The sequence below is a fragment of the Phoca vitulina genome, unplaced genomic scaffold (genome assembly GCF_004348235.1).
Source record: "Phoca vitulina isolate PV1807 unplaced genomic scaffold, GSC_HSeal_1.0 scaffold20, whole genome shotgun sequence".
Lineage (NCBI taxonomy): Eukaryota > Metazoa > Chordata > Mammalia > Carnivora > Phocidae > Phoca > Phoca vitulina.
This window is the reverse complement of record NW_022589723.1, coordinates 989,347-1,010,538: the sequence shown is the minus strand read 5'-3', so window position 1 is coordinate 1,010,538 and position 21,192 is coordinate 989,347. Positions and strand designations below refer to the sequence as shown.

At 45.1% G+C, this 21,192-nt stretch overlaps 1 protein-coding gene and 1 non-coding gene across 2 annotated transcripts; both read left to right on the top strand.

Annotated features, from left to right (window-relative positions):
- Positions 1 to 4,942: 4,942 nt before the first annotated feature.
- On the top strand, positions 4,943 to 12,945 carry PNP (purine nucleoside phosphorylase). Its single transcript, XM_032417904.1, has 6 exons — positions 4,943 to 5,080; positions 7,854 to 8,023; positions 10,915 to 11,018; positions 11,221 to 11,396; positions 11,525 to 11,715; positions 12,490 to 12,945. Exons 1-6 carry the CDS (start codon positions 5,070 to 5,072, stop codon positions 12,705 to 12,707), a joined length of 870 nt encoding a protein of 289 aa, XP_032273795.1. The 5' UTR covers positions 4,943 to 5,069; the 3' UTR covers positions 12,708 to 12,945.
- On the top strand, positions 8,806 to 8,961 carry LOC116640863. The gene has a single exon (XR_004301090.1). It is a non-coding gene; the product is annotated as a U12 minor spliceosomal RNA (small nuclear RNA).
- Positions 12,946 to 21,192: the final 8,247 nt, after the last annotated feature.

Here is a 21,192-nt window from a genome sequence, read left to right as displayed (position 1 = left end):
TCCATAGGATATTAGAGCCAACAATTAGATCCAGTAGCTAGGGGCTTCCCTCCTTGAGTAAGGGCAACTGCCGCTCCTGCCTAGCCAACTTGCTACAACGCATAACTGGAACAGTGATAGGCTCTCTCCACTTACCATCTATGTGCCCCGCTCACCAGAAGCTTTGCTTTACTCTCCCCACACTCAGCTCTTATCTACTGGCAGGCTAACCTCCTACAAAATTCTTTCTCGCTCCGCCCCCCCATATGACCATTGCTTCCTGTAGCCCTTTACACCCTGCCACTCTTCCTTTGCCAAGTGATGAAAACCATTTAACGCTGACTGACCAACTTTTAACCCCTTGAATTGATAAACAGGAAATGCCTCTCAAGAATGCTGAATTAGGGGCACCTGCGTCGCTCACTCGGTGAAGTGTGTGATTCTTGATTTCAGCTCAGGGCGTGATCTCAGGGTCGTGAGACTGAGCCCCGAGTGGGCTCCACACTCAGCGCTGAGTCTGCTTGTTCCTCTCCCTCTGCTCCTCCCTCACTCACTCTCTCTCTCCCTCCCTCTCAAATAAATAAATAAATAAAATCTTTAAAAAGAAAAAAAAAGAATGCTGAATTAATCTGGTTTACTGACAGATCCTACTTGAAGTATGAAACCAGTCACTACTGAGCCAATGATGCTATAATATCCTTAACTGAAACCATTGAGGCTAAACCCATACCAGAGGCCACTTCTGCTCGGCAGGCAGAACTCTCTGGCACTAACTACAGCCTATTTTCTAGGTAAAGATAAGGCTGCTAACATCTATACCAGTAGGAGATGGCCTCTGGTGTTACTCATGGTTTTGGTATGCTCTGGAAATAAAGGAGGGTTCTTGACTTCTGAACAGAAAATAAAAAATTGTTCTTATGTATTAGATCTTCTAAATGCTATCCAACTGCCCAAATCTTTGGTGGTCATTAAAATTCCAGGACACTCTATGGCAAACATGGAGAAAAGCAAAGGAAATCATTTGGCTGATGCAGCTACTAACTCAGCTGCTTTAAGTCAGTCCCTACCTTATTACTTACCACCTGCAACTTCCATGTCTCCTGAATTTGCTATCAAAAAGATAAAATAACAGAAGCCCCACAGTTAACTGGCAAACTAGAAAGAAATAGGCAGAACAAGGTTGTAAATTTGACCCCAGATGAAATCTATGGATAGGTCCTAACAATCAGCTCATTCTCCCTGATTGCCTACAGAGATAGGTCCTGTAATATATACATGATTTGACACATTAGAAAACTGATTAGGTGGTCTCATGGGCTAAACAATACTATTGGAAGTCATCACCAAAAATTATCAGGGGTGCCTGCGTGGCTCAGTAGGTTAAGCATCCCTTCGGCTCAGGTCATGATCCCAGGGTCCTGGGATTGAGCCACACGTCCGGCTCTCTGCTCAGCGGGGAGCCTGCTTCTCCCTCTCTCTCTGCCTGCCACACACTCTCTCTCTCTGTGTCAAATAAATAAATAAATAAATAAAATCTTTAAAAAAATTACCTCACAGGTATACCTGAGTTGTCAGATTTGCCCAAAGCATAACCCAGAAAGCTTATTCATACTTATATGGGATATTTTCCTTTGCCTTCTGGACCTTTCATGGTATAGCAAATGGACTTCAGCCAGTTGCCTCCCTCCCAAGGATATAAGTAATGATTTGTATGTTTTCTCACCAGGCTGAGTGATTTCCATGTTGGAGAGCCACCACTACAGCCGTAAGCTACACATTGTTAGAAAAGACTATTCCTGCCTGGGGAGTCCCCTCTGAACTTCATAGTGATTGGGGATCTCATTTTACTGGCCTAACCCACTGATAAAGTCACCCTCCATCCCTGTTCTAAATTTCATCAAGAATTACCTGCCACTTATACTTGGCTCGTAAAAACACGTGGGAGCCCAACTGGTTTTCCAATAGACATTTCCGGCTGTAAGACCCTCCTTTGCAAAAGAGTCAACTAAGCTTTGATATCAAAAGAAGCAGTTATCTGGCTGCTTGAACAAAACAGACCCCTGGTTTTCTCCTGTCTTACCCTCCATACCTACAGATGAGTCTGTAAATAATCAGACTTGAAAAGAAATATTTTGCGCTCCCACAGGATATATTTTTGTCCATGCCTACAAGGGGCAACCTTGGACATCTGACTGCCTAGATGATGTAGTCTTTGAATGTTGGTGAGGTCTGGAGCCAATGGCCAGGAAAGAATTCTTGAGATGTCTTTGGTGCAAAAAAAGGTGATTTTATGAAAGCACGGGGACAGGATCCATGGGCAGAAAGATCTACTGCCCCGGGGTTCTGAGGAGTGGCTGATTATATATTTGGCAGTTGGGGGAGGTAAGGAAAAAGGGAGGTGTCCAAAAGGACTTTGATCTGCTAAAGAAGACTCTCAGGATGCTACAGGCCTGGCTACCGTCAAGCCAGGGTTGTTTTTCCTTCTAGTAAGGCATCAACCTTAAGACAGTTGGGAGCTTCCTGGAGGAACGTCATACTTTGCCCTTCTCAGGTCCTTGTCAGTGGGCTGCAGGTCACGAAGACATTTAGTTTACTTTCCCTTCTGCCTCAGCTTCCTACATCACTCAAGGAAGGGAGGGTGATGTTAGGGCTCCAGGAAATTGAGTCTATGGGTGTCTGGGAGTTAGGCTATTGATAAGAATGCTTTTATCTTGTAAATCACTAAGACATTGGTAAACTGATGGAGACTCCTGTCTTGCAGGACTGTATTCTCTATTAGTTAGCCATTTGTTTTTCCCTTTCCTTAGTTTTAGGGCAGCCAGGAGTGCCTGAGGAACATCACACAGATCCCACCTGGGGGCGGGGGGTGTGCATTGTGGGGTGTCAGCATGTGCTTTGTCCTCAGCTTGCCTTCTGCTCCCTCATCATAGATAGAGAATGACAGGACAGTGTCTCCTAGAATATGCAGTTTCTCCCTTCACTGTATTTCAATTGGTCACAGGGATCTCTCCTGCCCTAAAGACACCATAGAAACAAGAGAGCTCAGGGTGCCTGGGTGGTTCAGTCTGTTAAGCGTCTGCCTTTGGCTCAGGTCATGATTCCTAGCTCCCAGGATCCAGCCCCGCATCGGGCTCCGTGCTCAGCAGGGAGCCTGCTTCTCCCCCTCCCTCTGCCTGCCTGCCTGTCTGCCTACTTGTGATCTCTCTCTCTCTCTCTGTCAAATAAATAAATAAAATCTTTAAAAAAGAAAAAAAGAAAGAAACGAGAGCTCTATCCATTATAAATGACCACCCAGATGATGACTCCTCCAAATCGAAGACAATCGCTATAGACATTCTCAGGACTGTGACCTCCCACAGGATACAATCCTAATGAAGGAATGGATCTCCTTGGAACTTTTTTCTGGCAGGATCTGCTGCAAATGAGGTCATGATATGGAATCTGTCCTGGACTGTTAATAGAATAGCCAGATCCACTGCTAGGGCCATTAAAGCGCAGAGGTCTCTAGATTCCCTTGCTTGAGTTGTACTAGACAACAGAAGAGCTTTGGATTACTTGGGGCTGCTCAAGGAGTCTGTGCCATCCCTAAGACTTCCTGCTGCACCTCACAAACAGGCTCAGTTGAAAACCACCAAAATACTTATATTGCCATCGTTAAAAGGAGTTTCTTTCAGCCCTCTAAGTCGGTTTAATTTTAAGTTTTCAGACCTTTTCAATGGACTCCCCATAGGACTTGAAGCCCTTCTAAGATCTGGATTACAAATAATCATATTTACTATTGTACTTATGTGCTCCTTTTTAATTATAATTAAATTACTGATGCTTTGTATATCTCGCTGTTGTTTGGCCATCCAAGATGTCAAAATTATGGTCACACAAAGGCTTAAAATGATCAACCACAGCTATCCATTGGCAATCCCTGAAGACAAGTCAACTCCATGGGCTTTTAAGATGAGGACAATGTCTAAGACTTGCTTCCTGAAAACCTCTTTGTTGCTGTGACTATATGCTCTCCCTGACATTCATCATCTATAACATTTCACTTTCCCTCCTCTGTGGGACATGACCTTTTAGGAATGAACCTTCTGAGCTAGGTGGACAACAGATGATCCTATGGTTGATCATCAATGCTTTCCAAGGAAAGATCTTGGTCAAAAGGGAAAAATATGAAGCAAAAAATCTGAAATGGAATCATTCCTGTCAGGAAAAATGGAGCCAGGAAGCTATTAGGGAAGTGAGGCTTACGTAGTGCACCTCCGAGCAGAGCATAAACTTTATAGTTCATTGCCAAACTGCAACATCTTGGCTTCTTGCAGTCCCAGAAGGCAAACTGGAAATTCAACGGAAATTAGACTCTTTTGGCCAATCATAATTTTGCAAAACAACTTATGTAAGTCTTCTTGGAATCTCCCCCCACCCCCGGCCTTTTTTTACCCTTTTTCCCTCAGCGGAGGGGAAAACAATTTGGTTTTCCTCCGGAATCCAAGTCTCCCAAATTGTAGTTCCTAAGACCCCAAATAAATTTGTATTTGCCTTGCAGCCTCATTGCAAATTTTGTGTGACACAACTCAGACATGGGCTCACTTAATTTTATTCTGTAGTTGCAAGATGTAAGGTTTAAATTTTTGTCTTTTCAAATCTCTCGCGGTTTGCTCTAGACACAACCGGGGGTGGGGTTACAGATTAAAGGTTTCGGGGCTCTCCTCGGGCTTCTAGCCCTCTTCTCGCAGAGGCTTCCTTGAGGGAAACCGGCCTTGCAAACGGAAGTGAGGGCAGGGATGCAGTGCTAGAAGCCTCCAGGGGGTGGGGTGGGGCTCGAGTCAGGTTCCAGCGTTGGAAAGAACTCAGATTAAGTTGTTAGCCCAGCCTTGGGCAGTTGAATCTGGGTGTGTCACCATGGAGATAGGGGCCGGCTTGCGTGTTCGGCTGCCATTGGCTGGGGACGCCGGGCTGGGATAGAAGCCAGCCGCGAGTAACTGTGCAGACACTGTGCACAGCGCTCCCGGCGAGTACAGCTCAGCGCGGCGCTGCTCAGCGGACCGGATCCCAGAGGCCAAGGGCGGGCTCCTCGAGAGGGCGGAGGCGGCACCATGGAGAAGAGGTGAGGCGGCCGCCAGGCCCGGGGAACCTGGGGGGGGGCGGGGAATGGTTGTCACCGAGACCTGGAAGCCCGATAGCGGGCCCCCAGGGGGCCAAGGGGGGGCACGAGTGCCCGGGAGAGGCAGAGAGGCCTGGCGGGGAGCCAGGTGTCGGGGCAGGGCGGCAGAGCAGTGAGGCGGCAGGAATCGAGCAGGGCTGGCGTCACGGGAGCAGGAAGGGGACCCGTGTAGTACGGTGTAGTCTACTTGGGAAAGGAGCCGGTGTGTTTATGCGTGCACGCGCGCACTGAGGTGCAGGTGTCGCGGGGAGGCTTACTCCGTATCCCCCAGCCACCCCGACACGCATACAGGGAAGAGGTCTTCCCACCCCGTGTGCTTGTCACAGATTCCCGTTGTAGATTCTAGGTAAAGCGGCGAGATTCTTTTGGTGCCTGCATTCAGAGGAGAGAGAGCTCAAGTCCCACACAACACCTTCCCTTCCTTCCGAATTGGAGATTCAATTAAAATAAGTTGGAGTTGGGGCGTCTGGCTGGCTCAGTCCGTAGAGTATGTGACTCTTGATCTCAGAGTCGTAAGTTCAAGCCCCACCTTGGGCGTGGAGCCTACTTAAAATTAAAAAAAAAAATTTTTTTTTAAGATTTTATTTATTTATTTGAGAGAGAGAATGCGCGCAGGAGCAGGGCGGAGGGGAGAGCGACAGGGAGAAGCTGACTTCCTGCTGAGTAAGGAGCTCAAGGGGGGACTCGATTAGGGGACCCGGAGATCATGACCTGAGCCTCATGATCCGAAGTGAGCCGCTTAACCGACTGAGCCACCCAGGCGCCCACCGACCCCCCCAATTTTTTTTTTTTTAATAAATTGGGGATGGAGTCTCCAAGGAGAGAAGGAAATCCTTATTTATTGAACTGAGCAAAAGATTGTGCATTCCTCTCACTTCACACCTTTGAAAACTCTTCTGTCTGCTTTGGTCCCAGAAATCCCATTCCAAGTCACTGGCTTTAGGGATCGTGGTAACTCTTGGATGCACCCGGATCCAGGGTGTTCTTGGGAGACTGACGGCCCATGAAGAAGTTTGAATAAGCTGTTGCTAGATATGCTAGGTGTCCAGGGCTTCTCACTTCTTTCATTTCCTTTGCATCTCTTGGGGATGCTATTTGATTAACTTTTTACCATTTCGTTGCTTCTCTGCATCATCCTGTGGCCCCAGCTCCATTGTCCCCACCCGCATCCCTTTACCCAGCTACTTCCCTGAGGGTAGCCTGTTGTACTGTAGAGTCATCTAGTTTCAAGGCCTCTACTTTTGAAGAAAAGGATTTTCTTTGGAGGTTTGGTTAGCTGTCTTCAGCTCTTGTCACACCTCAGTCCCATTCCCCTCTCCCCCAATCTTTGGTTTTTCCAGATGGGTGTTTGAGAATTGGATTGGATTGTGAGAAAAATTCTGAGTTGGTTCTTGGGGACGTATGGGTTCTGGGTAAGCATCAGTGGTTAGGTCTCTAAAGAGCAAAGAACCTTGAAGGAGAAAGGAGATAAAGAGAGCAGGGTGGAGCACACTGGCAGGGGCAAAAGCGGGAGAACTCCGTTCAAGTACTGTGGACCTGAACCCTGATTTATGGAGTCTAGGGTCTTTGGAACTTACAGATAAGTTTCTAATTCATTTTCAAATTGCACCTATAAAATAGGTGGGGATGATGACGTTCCTTTGCTTTATACTTGAGGAAAGACTTTGAAACACAGGTTATTTGCTTAAAAAGACAAAATTGAGACTAGAATCCAGATTGAGTTCTGCTTTCCTCTAGACCAGAAATAACTAAACCTGGTTTTTGAATCAGAATTACCTAACACTTCTGTAAAAAATACAGATCCTCGGGACTCTCCCCAGAATTCTGGATCTCTAGGGGTGGGCTCCAGAATTTGTATTTTTAACCAGCTGCTGCTGAGAAACTTGAGGCAGTCAGTTCTGTTTCAGCCATTGACAACCAATTCTGCTTTTTTGTGCTTACCTGGTCGCTGGTCTTGAATTACCCTTTGCAGTTACATATGACAGGGTCTGTATTGGTCTGGGTGTACCAGAAATATGGATGTGGGGGAACTAACTGGCACATAGATTTCTACCAGGAGTGTTCCCATTTCCTTTTTTTGTTTGTTTTTTTCGGGGGTGGGGGGGGAGGTTAACCAAAAAAAGTATTTGTCTGAGGGAGGATGTGGAGGGTAAGGGTCCAAAAGGAAATTGGGTTTATTCCTGCCCTCAGGGTAGTCCTAATTACATTTTGAGTATCCTTTGTGATAGATAGGGTAGGAGGATTGCATTGGGCTTGTCATTGCCCTAAAGAAGGTCTAATCCTGAAACCCAGCCCTTTTAGCCTCCTTGATTTGATTATTTCACTGTACTTCTCTGTAGAATCTATAGGCCCTTCCTCTCTAAATCCTTGCCATTAAGAGAGATATTAAACCTGCCAGTGATCGCAAAACTACAGTTGGGGCTGGGAGGTGGAAACATAGGTATCATTAACTTTTGCCCGGCTCTGGAATGAGGAGGGAGTTTCCCGGCAGTCTTTTCTCGGTGGGTCTGATTCAGAAAGAGGAGTGGGGGGGTGGATGAGCTTAGTGTGGCGCCTCCTGAGAGCAAGGATCCTCCTCTCTGGGGCAGCTCTTTGGCTAGCTTCTGTGTCCCCTACCACCCCGGCACACCTCCCAGCCTTTCTGCACCGAAGGTCATTAGTCTGTGATGCCCTTGGGATGGGAGAGAAACTTACCTTGATTTTACTTTTCTCCTAGATTTGCGTATGATGATTATCAGAAAACGAGTGAATGGCTTCTGTGCCACACCAAGCACCGACCTCAAGTGGCAATCATCTGTGGCTCTGGGTTAGGAAATCTGGCCGATAAATTAACTGACAGCCAGAGCTTTGACTACAGCGAGATTCCAAACTTTCCCCGAAGTACAGGTACTGGCAGGGGGCCGCGAAGGATGGGGCCGAAGGATACTGATGGGATGCCGATGAGAAGGCATGCTTCTCTCATGCCTGCACCCGCTTGGCCAGTACAGCATTTGACTCAAGACAACTTGGTTACTACGAGAGGGGAAAAAAAGACCACCACGAATCAGAATGACTTTAGAAATCCCCCCAGTAGAGATTTCATAACACACAGGGCATGTGTGCGGCAGGGGGACCACGTGATGACATATTTCCGGTGCTGTAATGATTCTGAACTCCGTAAAGCTTTGCAGCACCTCGCTCCCATGCTGTTCCCCGCCACACACCATGTAGTCAGCACATCTACACAGCCCCTCTCATTTCGTCAGTCTGCAGATTAAATGGTAAAAGTAGTGCCCGTAACCTCCCAGGACAGTCAGGCGAGCCCTGTCCTACGTCTTCCTGCCATTCCCAATCTCCCCAGCTCTAGCTCCTGTCCCAGGATAAGGCACACACAAGTGCACAGCAATAAATGAACACACAGACTGCCATGTTCTTGTAGACCTGATTCACACTGACCCTTTGGAGGGGGAAAGCAGCAGATGGCCCCTATGCACATGGAGCTCTGTGGGATCTGAGGATAGCATATCCAGCAACCTAATAGCAGCTAGAAAACTCTAAGGCTACCCCTTAGAAAAGAGGCAGGTAGGGAGTACCTGGTGGGCTCAGTGGGTAGAGTATGCAACTCTTGGTCTCAGGGTTGGGACTTCAAATCTCATGTTGGGGGTAGAGTTTAAAAAGGGGGGGAAGCCATACCTTCAATTTATGAATAAGGAAAATAACGAATTGGGGTGACGCCCGAATCCTCACTGCTAATGTGAGATGAATTTTTGAGCGGGTAAAGATTGCCCCTAAGGTGACGCGCCTACTTTGCAAGATGCCTGGGAGTCGCGAGGCTCATCCCCCCGGTGTGAAAGGGGTCGAGCAGGAGCAGATCGCGACTCCCAGAGGTTGGGAAGTGCCTATTTCCTATAAGTAATAAACTGGGTTAACTCCGGGGTTTATGGGCCCCCTGTAGGCAACCCCCGGAGCGGCCCACACTTCCCTTCACTACTCTCCCATGTTGGCTGAATTTCTTAATTTAACAACATTTTTCTATTTACCACCTGTGAAACTCTGTTTTTATCTATGGTTCATGAACCTTAGGTTAATGACCTTAGCCAGTTCTCTGAGGAAAAGAGAGGGAAGGGCGGAGAGGCCAGATGAAATAAGGGCAAGGGTAGTTTATTTGATTTGCTTATTAATTCTCAGATAACTAACATCCATTGGTTTATTTATTAATGTTATAAATTTCTACCTTCCTTCCCTTTTTCTCCAGAGAATTAAGACTTTGCACAGATATTTTTCAAACCCTATGGAGCAAGATTGGGAGACCAGAGCAGGGAGGTGGGAGTGGGGTTTGGGGAAAGAAGTATTAAAAAGAGGGGGAGGGCGGGGCGTCTGGGTGGCTCAGAGCCCTTGACTCTTGGTTTCAGCTCAGGTCTGATCTCAGAGTTGTAAGATGGAGCCCAGAATCCTGTTGGCGTTCAGTAGGGAGTCTGCTTAAGACTCCCTCTCCCTCTGACTCTCCCCCTGTGCGCGCTTGCTCTCTCTCTCTTTCAAATAAATAAATCTTTAAAAAGAGAGAGAGAGGGAGGGCAAAGTTTTCTTTTTTTTTTTTTCAAAATTTTTTTAAAGATTTTATTTATTTATTTGACAGAGAGAGAGAGACAGGGAGAGAGGGAACACAAGCAGGGGGAGTGGGAGTGGGAGAGGGAGAAGCAGGCCTCCCGCTGAGCAGAGAGCCTGATGCGGGGCTGGATCCCAGGACCCTGGGATCATGATCTGAGCTGAAGGCAGACGCTTAACCGACTGAGCCACCCAGGCACCCTGGAGGGCAAAGTTTTCTGAGGGAGATAACAATGACATTGGCTCCGCCTGTCCTTCTCTCCCACCCCAAGAAGGGTGCTGCACTAAGTGATTAGTGGATTAATTTTTAGACTTTATCGATCGACCTATTTGCTTTTCGGTTTCCTAACTCTGTTATCTCTGCTCTATTACTGGCAGTTTTTTTTTACAAGCTCTTTTATCTCTGACCATCCCTCAACTCTTCCTCTTGATTTGGGTCCCTCTCTCACACCACACATTCCCTCCAGGATAGGTGGTCCGGTCCATTAGAGGAGAAATGCCAGAGAAGGGAAATGGTAATAGTGGTTCTTATGTCCTGTGTGGAGAGTTATTTTGCCCTCCCACATCCCTGCAGGCCCCATCAGGGGCATGTATTCCTACAGGACTGTTTTGTGGGTCATAATGGAGGAGACTTAGATGGGTCCAAACTCAACCCCTTTGCCCCGCCGTTCAGTAGCCTCTTTGGGAAGCCAGAATATACCATGAGCTCCCTTTCAAGAGTGAGGAGGCACATGGTTTAGTTAGGGTAAGAAATAAGATTACACATTTTGAGAATTTTAAAATTTTTGGAAAAGTGATCTGTAATGACTACATTCACTGCAATTATTATTACCCACTTATTCAATTTTTTACTCACTTTCATTCTCTTGTAGTATGGCTTCCTTATTCTTTTGAAGTTTCTTTAAAAAAACCTCTCCTTCCTTTGCCTTGATATATGGTTCACATTGAACATCCTTACCTTCACATAGCCCCAATCTCAGGATGTACTTATATACTTATTTGTAGGCTTATGATTGATTTATTTCTGTTTCCACCAGACTTCAGCTTTCTGAAAGCAGAGATGATAATGTTTCTTGGACTTAATTATGGCCTCACATGTTGAGCACAATGAGTTGGCTGGTAGTGGGTGCTCAGTGGATATGTGTTCTGTGAAAGCATCACCCCATTCTTTCTCCTTTCTATTTTACATACAGTGCCTGGTCATGCTGGTCGACTGGTGTTTGGGTTCCTGAATGGCAGGGCCTGTGTGATGATGCAGGGCAGGTTCCACATGTATGAAGGCTACTCGATCTGGAAGGTAAATCAGGGGCATAGCCTGGATGGATCTGGAAGAAGGGGGAGAGAGTTCTCAATCCTATTTTATTGCCTAGCTACCTGGGCTAGATAGATTTTGGTCCCCTCCTTTCTCCTCTTTCCTGATCTATATCTTGCATATCTGTGTGGGTGGATTGATGAAATTCTAAAGAACACTTTCTGATCTTTTATCTTGGGCTTGTAAGGTGACATTCCCGGTGAGGGTTTTCTTCCTTATGGGCGTGGACACCCTAGTGGTCACCAATGCTGCTGGAGGACTCAACCCTGAGTTTGAGGTCGGAGATATCATGCTCATCCGTGATCACATCAACTTACCTGGCTTCAGTGGTGTGAACCCTCTCATAGGGCTCAATGACGAAAGGTATGTATCTTGCCTTTTAATTTTTTTTTTTTTTTTTTTTATAGCTGGGTAGGGTTTAAGGACTTGTCTGGGAGTCAGGAGAGGGCTCATGTGGTTGCAATAATCTGAGATTCCAACCTGTGCCCTAGGTTTGGACTTCGTTTTCCTGCCATGTCCGATGCCTATGACCGGGATATGCGGCAGAAGGCTCACAGGGCCTGGAAAGAGATGGGGGAGCAGAGGGAGCTGAAGGAAGGCACCTATGTGATGGTGGCAGGCCCGTCTTTTGAGACTGTGGCTGAATCTTGGCTGCTTCAGAAGCTGGGGGCAGATGCTGTTGGTGAGAAGGGGAACGTGGCTGGAGGCTTAAAGAGGGAGGGATGTGGTAAAAGTAGGGATGGAAAGGGGTCAAAGATTATAGACCTGTATGGTAAGTTGAGAGAGGATCTAACTTAAGGGAAGGTTGAGTTAAACTGATTTGAAAGGTGTTGAGATTTGGTGTGTTGTCAGCCTCCCCACCCAGCCCTTAGGCTTTAAGAGCTGTAATGCTGATGACCCATCCACGATTCCATACTATTTCTAAGGATTATTCTAAGAAATAGTATTATAGCCACTTTGTGTACCTCTGGCTGCAAGATGGAGCTGCATCCTTAGAACTGACTTCAAAATGACCAGAAACAGATGTAGAAGTAATGATCATATTTGTAAGTAATGTGTAAGGCCCTCTGAGGCCCCACTCTTTGAAGCAATACAGAACAACCTAAGCTAGACAGGAAATTAGCTGCTGCTTTGGATTTTTCTTTTTTTTTTTAAGATTTTATTTATTTATTTGACAGACAGAGATAGCGAGAGAGGGAACACAAGCAGGGGAGTGGGAGAGGGAGACGCAGGCTTCCCCATGAGCAGGGAGCCCGATGCGGGGCTCGATCCCAGGACCCTGGGATCGTGACCTGAGCCGAAGGCAGATGCTTAACGACTGAGCTGCCCAGGTGCCCCTCTTTGGATGATTTTTTGAGATGTTGAATTGTCAGTGGGGTAATGAATGGAGATGAGGCCAAAGGGTGAAGAAGAGTCCTTTGAGGATCCTGACGGTTGATCTCTCTCTCCTCATCAGGCATGAGCACGGTACCAGAAGTTATAGCTGCGAGGCACTGTGGCCTTCGAGTCTTTGGCTTCTCCCTCATCACTAACAAGGTCGTCTTGGATTATGAAGCCCAGGAGAAGGCCAATCATGAGGAAGTACTAGAGGCTGGGAGACAAGCAGCACAAAAACTGGAACGCTTTGTCTCTATTCTTATGACCAGTATTCCACCCCCTGCCAAAGCCAGCTAACCAGCCCTGGAGCGGTCTGGCCTCTCCATAATGGGATCCAAGTAGCTACTACATACTTCGGCCCCTTGCCGGTGTCACGTGCCTCTGCCCTTCAGTAGGAGGAGAAGAGAGAGGAAGATCCCTATCCTTCACCTCCCCCATTTCTCCCACCAGACCCTTCTGCACTGCTCTTTTGCTCAGTTATCTCAAAGCAGTTAATCATCTCCTTCCCCCCCCTCCCCCCCCCCCCCCCCCCCCCCCCCCCCCCCCCCCCCGGCCAAGAGCTGGAACCCAAGCCCTGCTGTGTCTATGCCCTGGGTGTGACTTGGCTGTTGAACTTGGCACGGTAGCTACTGCTGTCCTTTTGCTGTAACGCTTTCACATTCCTGGGGACTCGGTTCTGCCTCCTCCAAAGCACTAGAGCCCACACGGGGGCTGGCCCAGTCCAATACCCCTTGGAGTTTTGTATTACCCTATTTTAAGAATAAAAAGAAAGATGAAATAATATATTTTTTGTGCAGTTTGGGATGAGGGTAGGGGCACAGGCCGAGTTTGGCATGAAAGACTGAGATCCCATGTCTTGTGTGACTATCTGCTTCTGAGACAAGCAGCTAAGAACTGATGAGGTGGTGTGTGAATGCACGGAAGGAGGAAAGATACAGATGTTAGAAGATAAAGAAAGAAGGGCTAACGACTGGCACAAGAGGGCCCCTTTCCTCAGACCAGTCTTGCCTCGGTCCTTTGCCTTCCGATTGTTTCACGCCCTGTCTATACTCTCATGAGTATCTGAACTGCTTCGCTGGTCTCGGCTGTCCCACAGTTGCTATTTTCTTCCTAAGGCCTGATGATATTTCCTGTTGGTTTCTTTCTTCTCCCCTACTCTAACTTCTGCCGTAATTAACGGCACCCCTACATTCCTTCTCTGCATTCTGGCAATGCAGTGGCGAATACCTCTTTCTCTACTACAGTCACCCCGCTGCAGATTAGAGTCCTGCCAGGCCCAGGCAGACCTGTGAAGTTGGCTCATGCTTCGCTTCTCTTTGAGCCCCTCCTTCCGTCCTATTGCTTCATTTCTGGGTTCTAATCTTTCTCTTCACTTTTGCTTGGTCAGAACCCACCTGTGACACAGCATCCAGGCATTGCCCTTTGCTGGCTCGCTGCACTGTTCTATGCACTTATCAATTTGCATGCAGCTGGCCCGTGTGTCGCAAAACCACGCTACTCTCCCAGACCCCTTTGCCTTTTGAGAAAAGATCAAGTTGGATGAGCCACTAATAGTAGTGATATGTCAGTTGTCCATTGAAAACTTTTAAAAACCTCTGAAATCATCTTTTGTTTGATAACTGACCTACCTACCTGAGTCCAGCACAAAGAAAAAGCGTTCTGGAGTGGCCCAGTCCCCACTCTCTATCTCGTCAGTTCTTTGTACCTCCAGCAGCTCTAAAACCCTCCCTGGATCTTTAGGCGCTCTGCTAGCATTTGCCATGTGTCCATGAGAGCTGGTTTAGAGGGAAGTACTGTGTGTCCTTCAGATTATATGGACTCCAACTTGTTCGTTTAATGAGATGGTTTATAAATGTTTTTTTTTAATCAAGTTATTGAATTACCTCTATAACACACTCAGCCAAGAAAATGTTAAATTGAGAATATAACAATGGTCCTCTTAACTGCCCCTCAGTCTTAAGAAAGATGCATTTGTGAAACCATTAACTGTTAATAGAAGATGGTAGAAAATATGTACAAGTTGCATAGAATGGGAGCCTAACAGATAGACCAATTGCATACACTGGACCTTGAGGATTGGGTTGTTGAAGGAAAGTTTCATAGAAAACTTTGAGTTCAGTCCTAAAGGATGGAAGGGAAGAAAAGGATTTCACACCAGGTGAGCCAAAGCACAGAGCTATAAAAAGTACTAGACATGTTCATGGGTCACTGTCCCAACAGGTGTGATGAGAACAGAGGACATGAAGGCTCTAATGAGACACGGGCAAACATATTTGGAGGTTAGAAGGAGAACACATTTGGTGCTCGGCTTTCTTAGCCCTGATTTGCCTCATGGTGAGATGTCTCAGGAATGAGAATGGTGCCATCTGAAAAATAGATCCCAGAAAGACTCAAGTGGAATATTTAAGCACATCTCTAGCTTTTTAGATTTAGTAGTCCGTTTGCCCATTTGCCCTATTCATGATAGAATACTAGATTCAAGAAGAATGCATTTGGCATCCTAATTCAAGAGTCTTAATTTTTCAGTTCCAAGTCAAAGTATGAAAAATAGGATTTGCTGACTTTATACAAGTGTTTATTATATTCATGTTGGGCCATTAAATATACCCTCATGGTAACAAAACAAAACTACATTCTTTATAGTAAGACTAAGGTACGATAAGGATAGTAGCTATACTATCGGCAAGTACTATTTAATCACATGTAATGAGTATTCTAAATTCACTAGAGTACTAAGTTCAAGGCGTATGGGTTGGAGGGAGAAAACATGAACACAAAATGCCTTCAGTTTCTTTTTTAAAAGCAGCTTTATTGGGGCACCTGGGTGGCTCTGTTGGTTAAGTGTCTGCCTTGGGCTCAGGTCATAATCCCAGTCCTGGGATCGAGACCACCCCCGTCCTATCAGGCTCCCTGCTCAGTGGGGAGCCTGCTTCTCCCTCTCCCTCTGCCGCCCGCCCCCATCTCTCAAATAACATCTTAAAAGAAGAATAAAAGCAGCTTTATTGAGATAATTTCCGTACAATAGCATCTATCCATTTAAAGTAAATAATTCAATGGTTTTCAGTATTTTCACAGGTAAGTGTAATCATCCCCACAGGAAATTTTAGAATATTTTCATCAACCCAAAAGGAAACCTTGTACCTTTTAGTTACTCTGCCCCCAACACTCCCTAGCCCCAAGCAACCACTAATCTACTTTCTGTTCTATAGATAGAAGTATTTTGGACCTTTATATGAAGGGAATCATGTAGACTTTATATCTGGCTTCTTTCCCTTAGCATGTTTTCAAGGTTCGTCCAAGTTGTAGCGTGTATCAGTACTTTGTTTCTTTTTATAACCACGTAATATTCCATTGCATGGATATACTGCATTTTATCAAGTATCTTCAAAATGCCAACCAACTCAACCCAAACTGAACGTATCAGTTTAGGTGAGCAAGAAAATAAAAGCAAGTCAAGGGAGATAGGTCTGGGAAGAGTACCCAGAGAAGGGTAATTCTTGAAAACAGCCTGTGATGAGACTATTGCTCTCTAGAGGGGCCTGCAAAATGGATTAAAAAAGATTTTATTTATTTATTTATTTGAGAGAGAGAGCAGAAGTGGGTGGGGGGCAGAGGGAGAGGGAGAAGCAGACTCCCTGCTGAGCAAGGAGCCCAGACATGGGGCTCGCAGACACAGGGCTCGATACCAGGAATCCCAGGACCTGGGATCATGACCTGAGCCGGAGGCAGATGCTTAACTGACTGAGCCACCCAGGCACCCCCCCCAAAATGGATTCTCTTTGATCTCAGGATAGGTGTCAAAACATACACTTCAAGGCAGGCTTTCTGCCCTGGCCTTATCATGGTCATCTTTATCAATACCAATAATGTTTATTAGTCATGTACTTTGTATATCCTAGACTTTGTATTGTCCTAAAAACCATAAAATAAATTAGTAAAAAGACAAATGGCTTCCAATCTAAATGGGAGACAGGATACATGCATAAAAGAAAAGGTGAATCAGTTGTGCCCTCTACACCTGCTTTTAGTCTTTTCCTATGTTGTCACCATTTGGAACATTTTTGAAAAAGGAATAATGTGTGAAAAGTAGCATATGCTAAGTGCCAATGATAAAATGTGCTACAGGGATTCAAAGAGAACCAGCAGGGGATGGGGAGTGGGAAGGGGCGGTGAGATTTGAGTTAGGCCTCACAGGAAAAATAGGTAAAGGGGATACAGCGGAAGGCACTCCATGCAGGCAAATTCAGGAATGTTTGATCACTGAACAGAACAAAATGGCAAAATTGAAGAAATCTTGAATGGGAGCCGTGGGAGATAGGGTGGAACGGGGCTAGATTGTTCAAGGGTCTGATCCCAGGCTGAGGAGTGAGAACCTTGTTTAGGCAAAATGGCCAGCCATTGAAGGCTTTTTAAGTAGGGACTGATGGGTGAAAATCATGCTACTGTTTTGATGGATAGAAACCAAACTGGAAGCAGAAAGGGCTGTTTTGATGGTAGAAACAAAACTTTGAGCGCATAGTTAAAAACTTAAGCACCGTAAGATGCGTACAGTGAAGTTTCCCTCGCATCCTCTTCTCCATCTGTCCTGTCTTTCCTTCCCCACCTCACTGGTAACCACTTAATAGTTTCTTGTGCATTCTTCCAGGATTTATAAAAAAAAAAAATAAATGCAAATACATGTTCTTATTTTTGCCTCTTATTATTCATGGAAGTTAATGCATTAAATGTGTTATCCTGCATCTTGCTATTTTCTTTTTTTTTCTTAAGATTTTATTTATCTGTCAGAGAGAGAGAGATTGTTACTTTCTTTTATGTCTTGGAGACGTTTTGCATCATATATTAGTGTGCTTTCTTGATGAGTTAAGTCAGCTCTGTCAAGGATACACATCTGTCACCTCAAGCTTTTTAGAAGCAAAGGAAGAACATGGCCTTGATGTTCTTTAGCCACTGCCCAGTCCATGTGTTGATTGCCATTAGGAGCCAGAGATAATACCACCTGACATCCCTTTAAAACAAGAAGGTGGGGGAGAGGGGCACCTGGGTGGCTCAGTCGTTAAGCGTCTGCCTTCGGCTCAGGTCATGATCCCGGGGTCCTGGGATCGAGCCCCGCATCAGGTTCCCTGCTCTGCGGGAAGCCTGCTTCTCCCTCTCCCCCTCCCCCTGCTTGTGTTCCCTCTCTCGCTGTGTCTCTCTCTGTCAAATAAATAAATAAAACCTTAAAAAAAAAAAAAAAAGGAAGGTGGGGGAGAACAGAACTGTTCTTTCTGTGCTGTGCCCTCTGTCTAAATCTGATTTGGTTTTGATTTGCATTCCTTTTTTCTTTGTAAACCGGCATCTGCTTTTCATAACTACTTTGTGTTTCTAAAGGATATCTTTTGAAAAAACACTGGCTCTCTACCTGGTGTTTCTGTTATTGTAGATTTGGACTTTAATGAAAATGGAAAATTTCCAGTCCTTAACCTTTTCCCCAGATTTTTAGTTTTGGACTCAATTAGATTTGTATTGTTTGGAATGAATCCTTATTCCCTGGTATTTAGGTCAAAGATCTCCCCCACCCCTTCCATTCGGTTTTCATATTCACTTCCATTCTGAGTTTTGTCATTATAGGAAGCTTACTGTCTCAACTGCCAATCTCTCTTTTTTTCTTTTTTCTTTGTCTTCTCTGTTATTCATGTTTTTTATGCCATTTTGTCTGTTAGCTATTTGATTTTGGCCTTAGCCTTCCATTTTCCTATTTTATTTTGGACTATTTCTATCTGAACTCCTGCTAATAATTTTACAATAAAAGATTAGTAGGAATTGGGGTGCCTGGGTGGCTCAGTCGGTTAAGCGTCTGACTCTTGATTTTGGCTCAGGTCATGATCTCAGGGTTGTGAGATCAAGCCCTGTGTTGGGCTCTGTGCGAGGCAGGGAGCCTGCTTAAGATTTTCTCTCTCCCTCTGCCCCTCCCCCCTCAAAAAAACCCCCACAAAACATTAGTAGGAACATAGTACTACTCTATGTGTAGCCTGATCTGTTCTAGTTCTATCAGTGCAACCATCAAAAGTTGTTTAAGGTCAATTCCAGCTCACAATATCTCACTGCTCCCCCCCCCATAATAATATACAGTTACCGTCATTGTTAGTATTCCACCAAGCCCATCAAGCAAAGTATGAAAATAATTTAATTGCTGTCACGGATAAAGTTGATACTTAGCACAGTGGTTGTTTTTGATATACGTGTTTTGGAGTGGAAAGGTTCTCACTCTGGACATCCATGGATAGGATGTGAGGGAGCCTGCGAAGCCCTGGAAATGCAAAATTATGTGAGCATCTGAATTTGGGGGCCAGGAGAAAGTCATTTCCTTGGATGCTTACTCTGCCAACTCTCTTACCTCCCTCACAAATGGATAAGAACCACTAGTGTTTAAAAAAACAAGAATGGAATTATGGTAGGAGTAATTCTGGATATTTTCTGCTAATCTGTCATTCTTTATGGTTGTCCAGCTTTTAAAATATCTCCTACCTAGTGACTCTCCACTTCAAGATACCTCTATGGCTGGTCTAAGGACTTGATAGCAGGATTCCCAAAGATCTAGGAAACTGATCCCGTTATGGTTCCACAATACTCGATTCAGAAATGTTCTTAGACCAGGATCTACTAGCTTGGAGAATCCGAGAGATGCTTTACAGAACCAAACTACATCCTGCAGCAGTATTGTGTATTGTATAACCCTTAGACACATGAGCTGCCTCCATCCAAGGAGGGGCTCTGGGCATAGTCACACTTGTTTATGCATACAACTAGGCTGGACTGAGAGACTGCTATATTTCTATAGACTCTCATGTGACCCTCACTTACTTAGAGTTTTCAGTAACAATACACTCTTCTGGTAAAGGCATTGGAGTCAAGATGTTTGTGGTCCTGTCTGAGTTGGAGAATGTGTTCATCTCTCTGATTGAGCTATTTCGTGCCCTTTGGATAAATAATCCTGCTTGGTTTTTATTCAAGGGATGTCTGTGTCCGGTCTTGTCATTAATCTGCATCTAGGTTTGACATGTATCAACGTAATGGCCACTCAGATAACCATAACTTTTACCTGACAACCCTGGATTGCATTTGTTTGTCCATTTTTTCTCCCTTTATTTTGAACTTTGTCCCTTTATAATCAGATGTATTAAGCCAGAAATGCTGGGATGTGCGTGTGTGTGTGCATGTGTGCACGTGTGTGCATATATGCATATGTCTGCAAAAACCAAAATTATCAACTTATAAACTCTTGTCTGCCCATGAAACCTTGAAGAAGCTTGAAGCTTTCCACCGTCTCAGACAGGGCACTCTTCAAATGTATTTTTCTGGGCTGTTCAGCAGGGAAAAAGATGAACACATGAGGAAGGTATGTTTATTCATTTACTTAATAAATGTTCCAGGAATTGGGGAACAGAGAAAAACAAGACAATGTTCCTGTCTTCATGGAGTTCACATTAAATTGGGGGAGTCAATTTACAAATAAATACAAATGTAAAAAAATCTAAGGAAATGGTTAAGTGTTAAGAAAAAATAAAGTAAGGGAATGGATAGCAATAGAGGAAGGAAAGGCAAGTTAAAACCACAGTGAGATACCATTTCACACTCAGCAGAATGTCTATAATAAGGCAGATGTTAACCAATGTTGGCAAGGAGGCAGAGAAACAAGAACCCTCATGCATCGCTGGTGGGAACGTAAAATGGTGTTGCCACTTTAAATAAACAGTTTGGCAGTTTCTCAAAAAGTTGAGCATAAAACTACCATATGACCCAGCAATTTCACTTCTAGGTATCTACCAAAGAGAAATAAAAACATATCCACCCAGGGATGCCTGGCTGGCTCAGTCGGTAGAGGTTGATCTCGGGGTTGTGACTTCAAGCCCCACGTTGAGTGTAGAGATTCCTTAAAAATAAAATCTTAAGAAATTAAAAAAAAAAAAAAACCTATATCCAAGGGGCACCTGGGTGGCTCAGTCAGTTAAGCATCTGCCTTCAGCTCAGGTCACGATCTCGGAGTCCTGGGATCGAGCCCCACATCGGGCTCCCTGCTTGGTGGGGAGTCTGCTTCTCCCTCTCCCTCTGCCTCTGCCCCCCACTTGTGCTCAATCTCTCTCTCTCTCCAAAAAAAAAAAAAGGGGGGGGGACGCCTGAGTGGCTCAGTCGTTAGGCATCTGCCTTCGGCTCAGGTCATGATCCCAGGGTCCTGGGATCGAGCCCTGCATCGGGCTCCCTGCTCAGCGGGAAGCCTGCTTCTCCCTCTCCCTCTCCCTCTGCTTGTGTTCCCTCTCTCACTGTCTCTTTCTGTGTCAAATAAATAAATGAGATCTTTAAATAAAATAAGATTAAATGTTTAAAAAAAAACTGTATCCACACAAAGACTTACACACAAATCTTCACAGCAACATTACTTACAATAACCAAAAAATGAAACAAATGGTGAACAAAATATATATATCCATACAATGGAATGCTATTCAGCTATAAAAAGAAACAAACTACAAACACTGTTATGTCATGGATGAACCTCAAGAACCTACTGAGTAAAATAATTCAGATACAAAAGAACATGTATTCTATGATTCTATTTATATGAAATGTCCAGAAAAGACAGACTTGTAGAGACAGAAAGTAGATAATGGTTTCCTGGGGCTCAGAGTGAAAATGGAAATGAAATGGGCATAAGGGATCTTATTTAGGGGGTGAAAATATTCCAGAACTGATTTATGGTGATGGGTGCATCACTGAGTTACTACAATGACTTACTAAAAGTCATTGA

Bases quoted from the DNA above. Each gene is read 5' to 3' on its own strand.
- PNP (XM_032417904.1), top strand. The intron at 11,397-11,524 runs GTATGTATCTTG...CCTGTGCCCTAG, and splicing joins ATAGGGCTCAATGACGAAAG to GTTTGGACTTCGTTTTCCTG. The intron at 11,716-12,489 runs GTGAGAAGGGGA...TCTCCTCATCAG, and splicing joins GCTGGGGGCAGATGCTGTTG to GCATGAGCACGGTACCAGAA.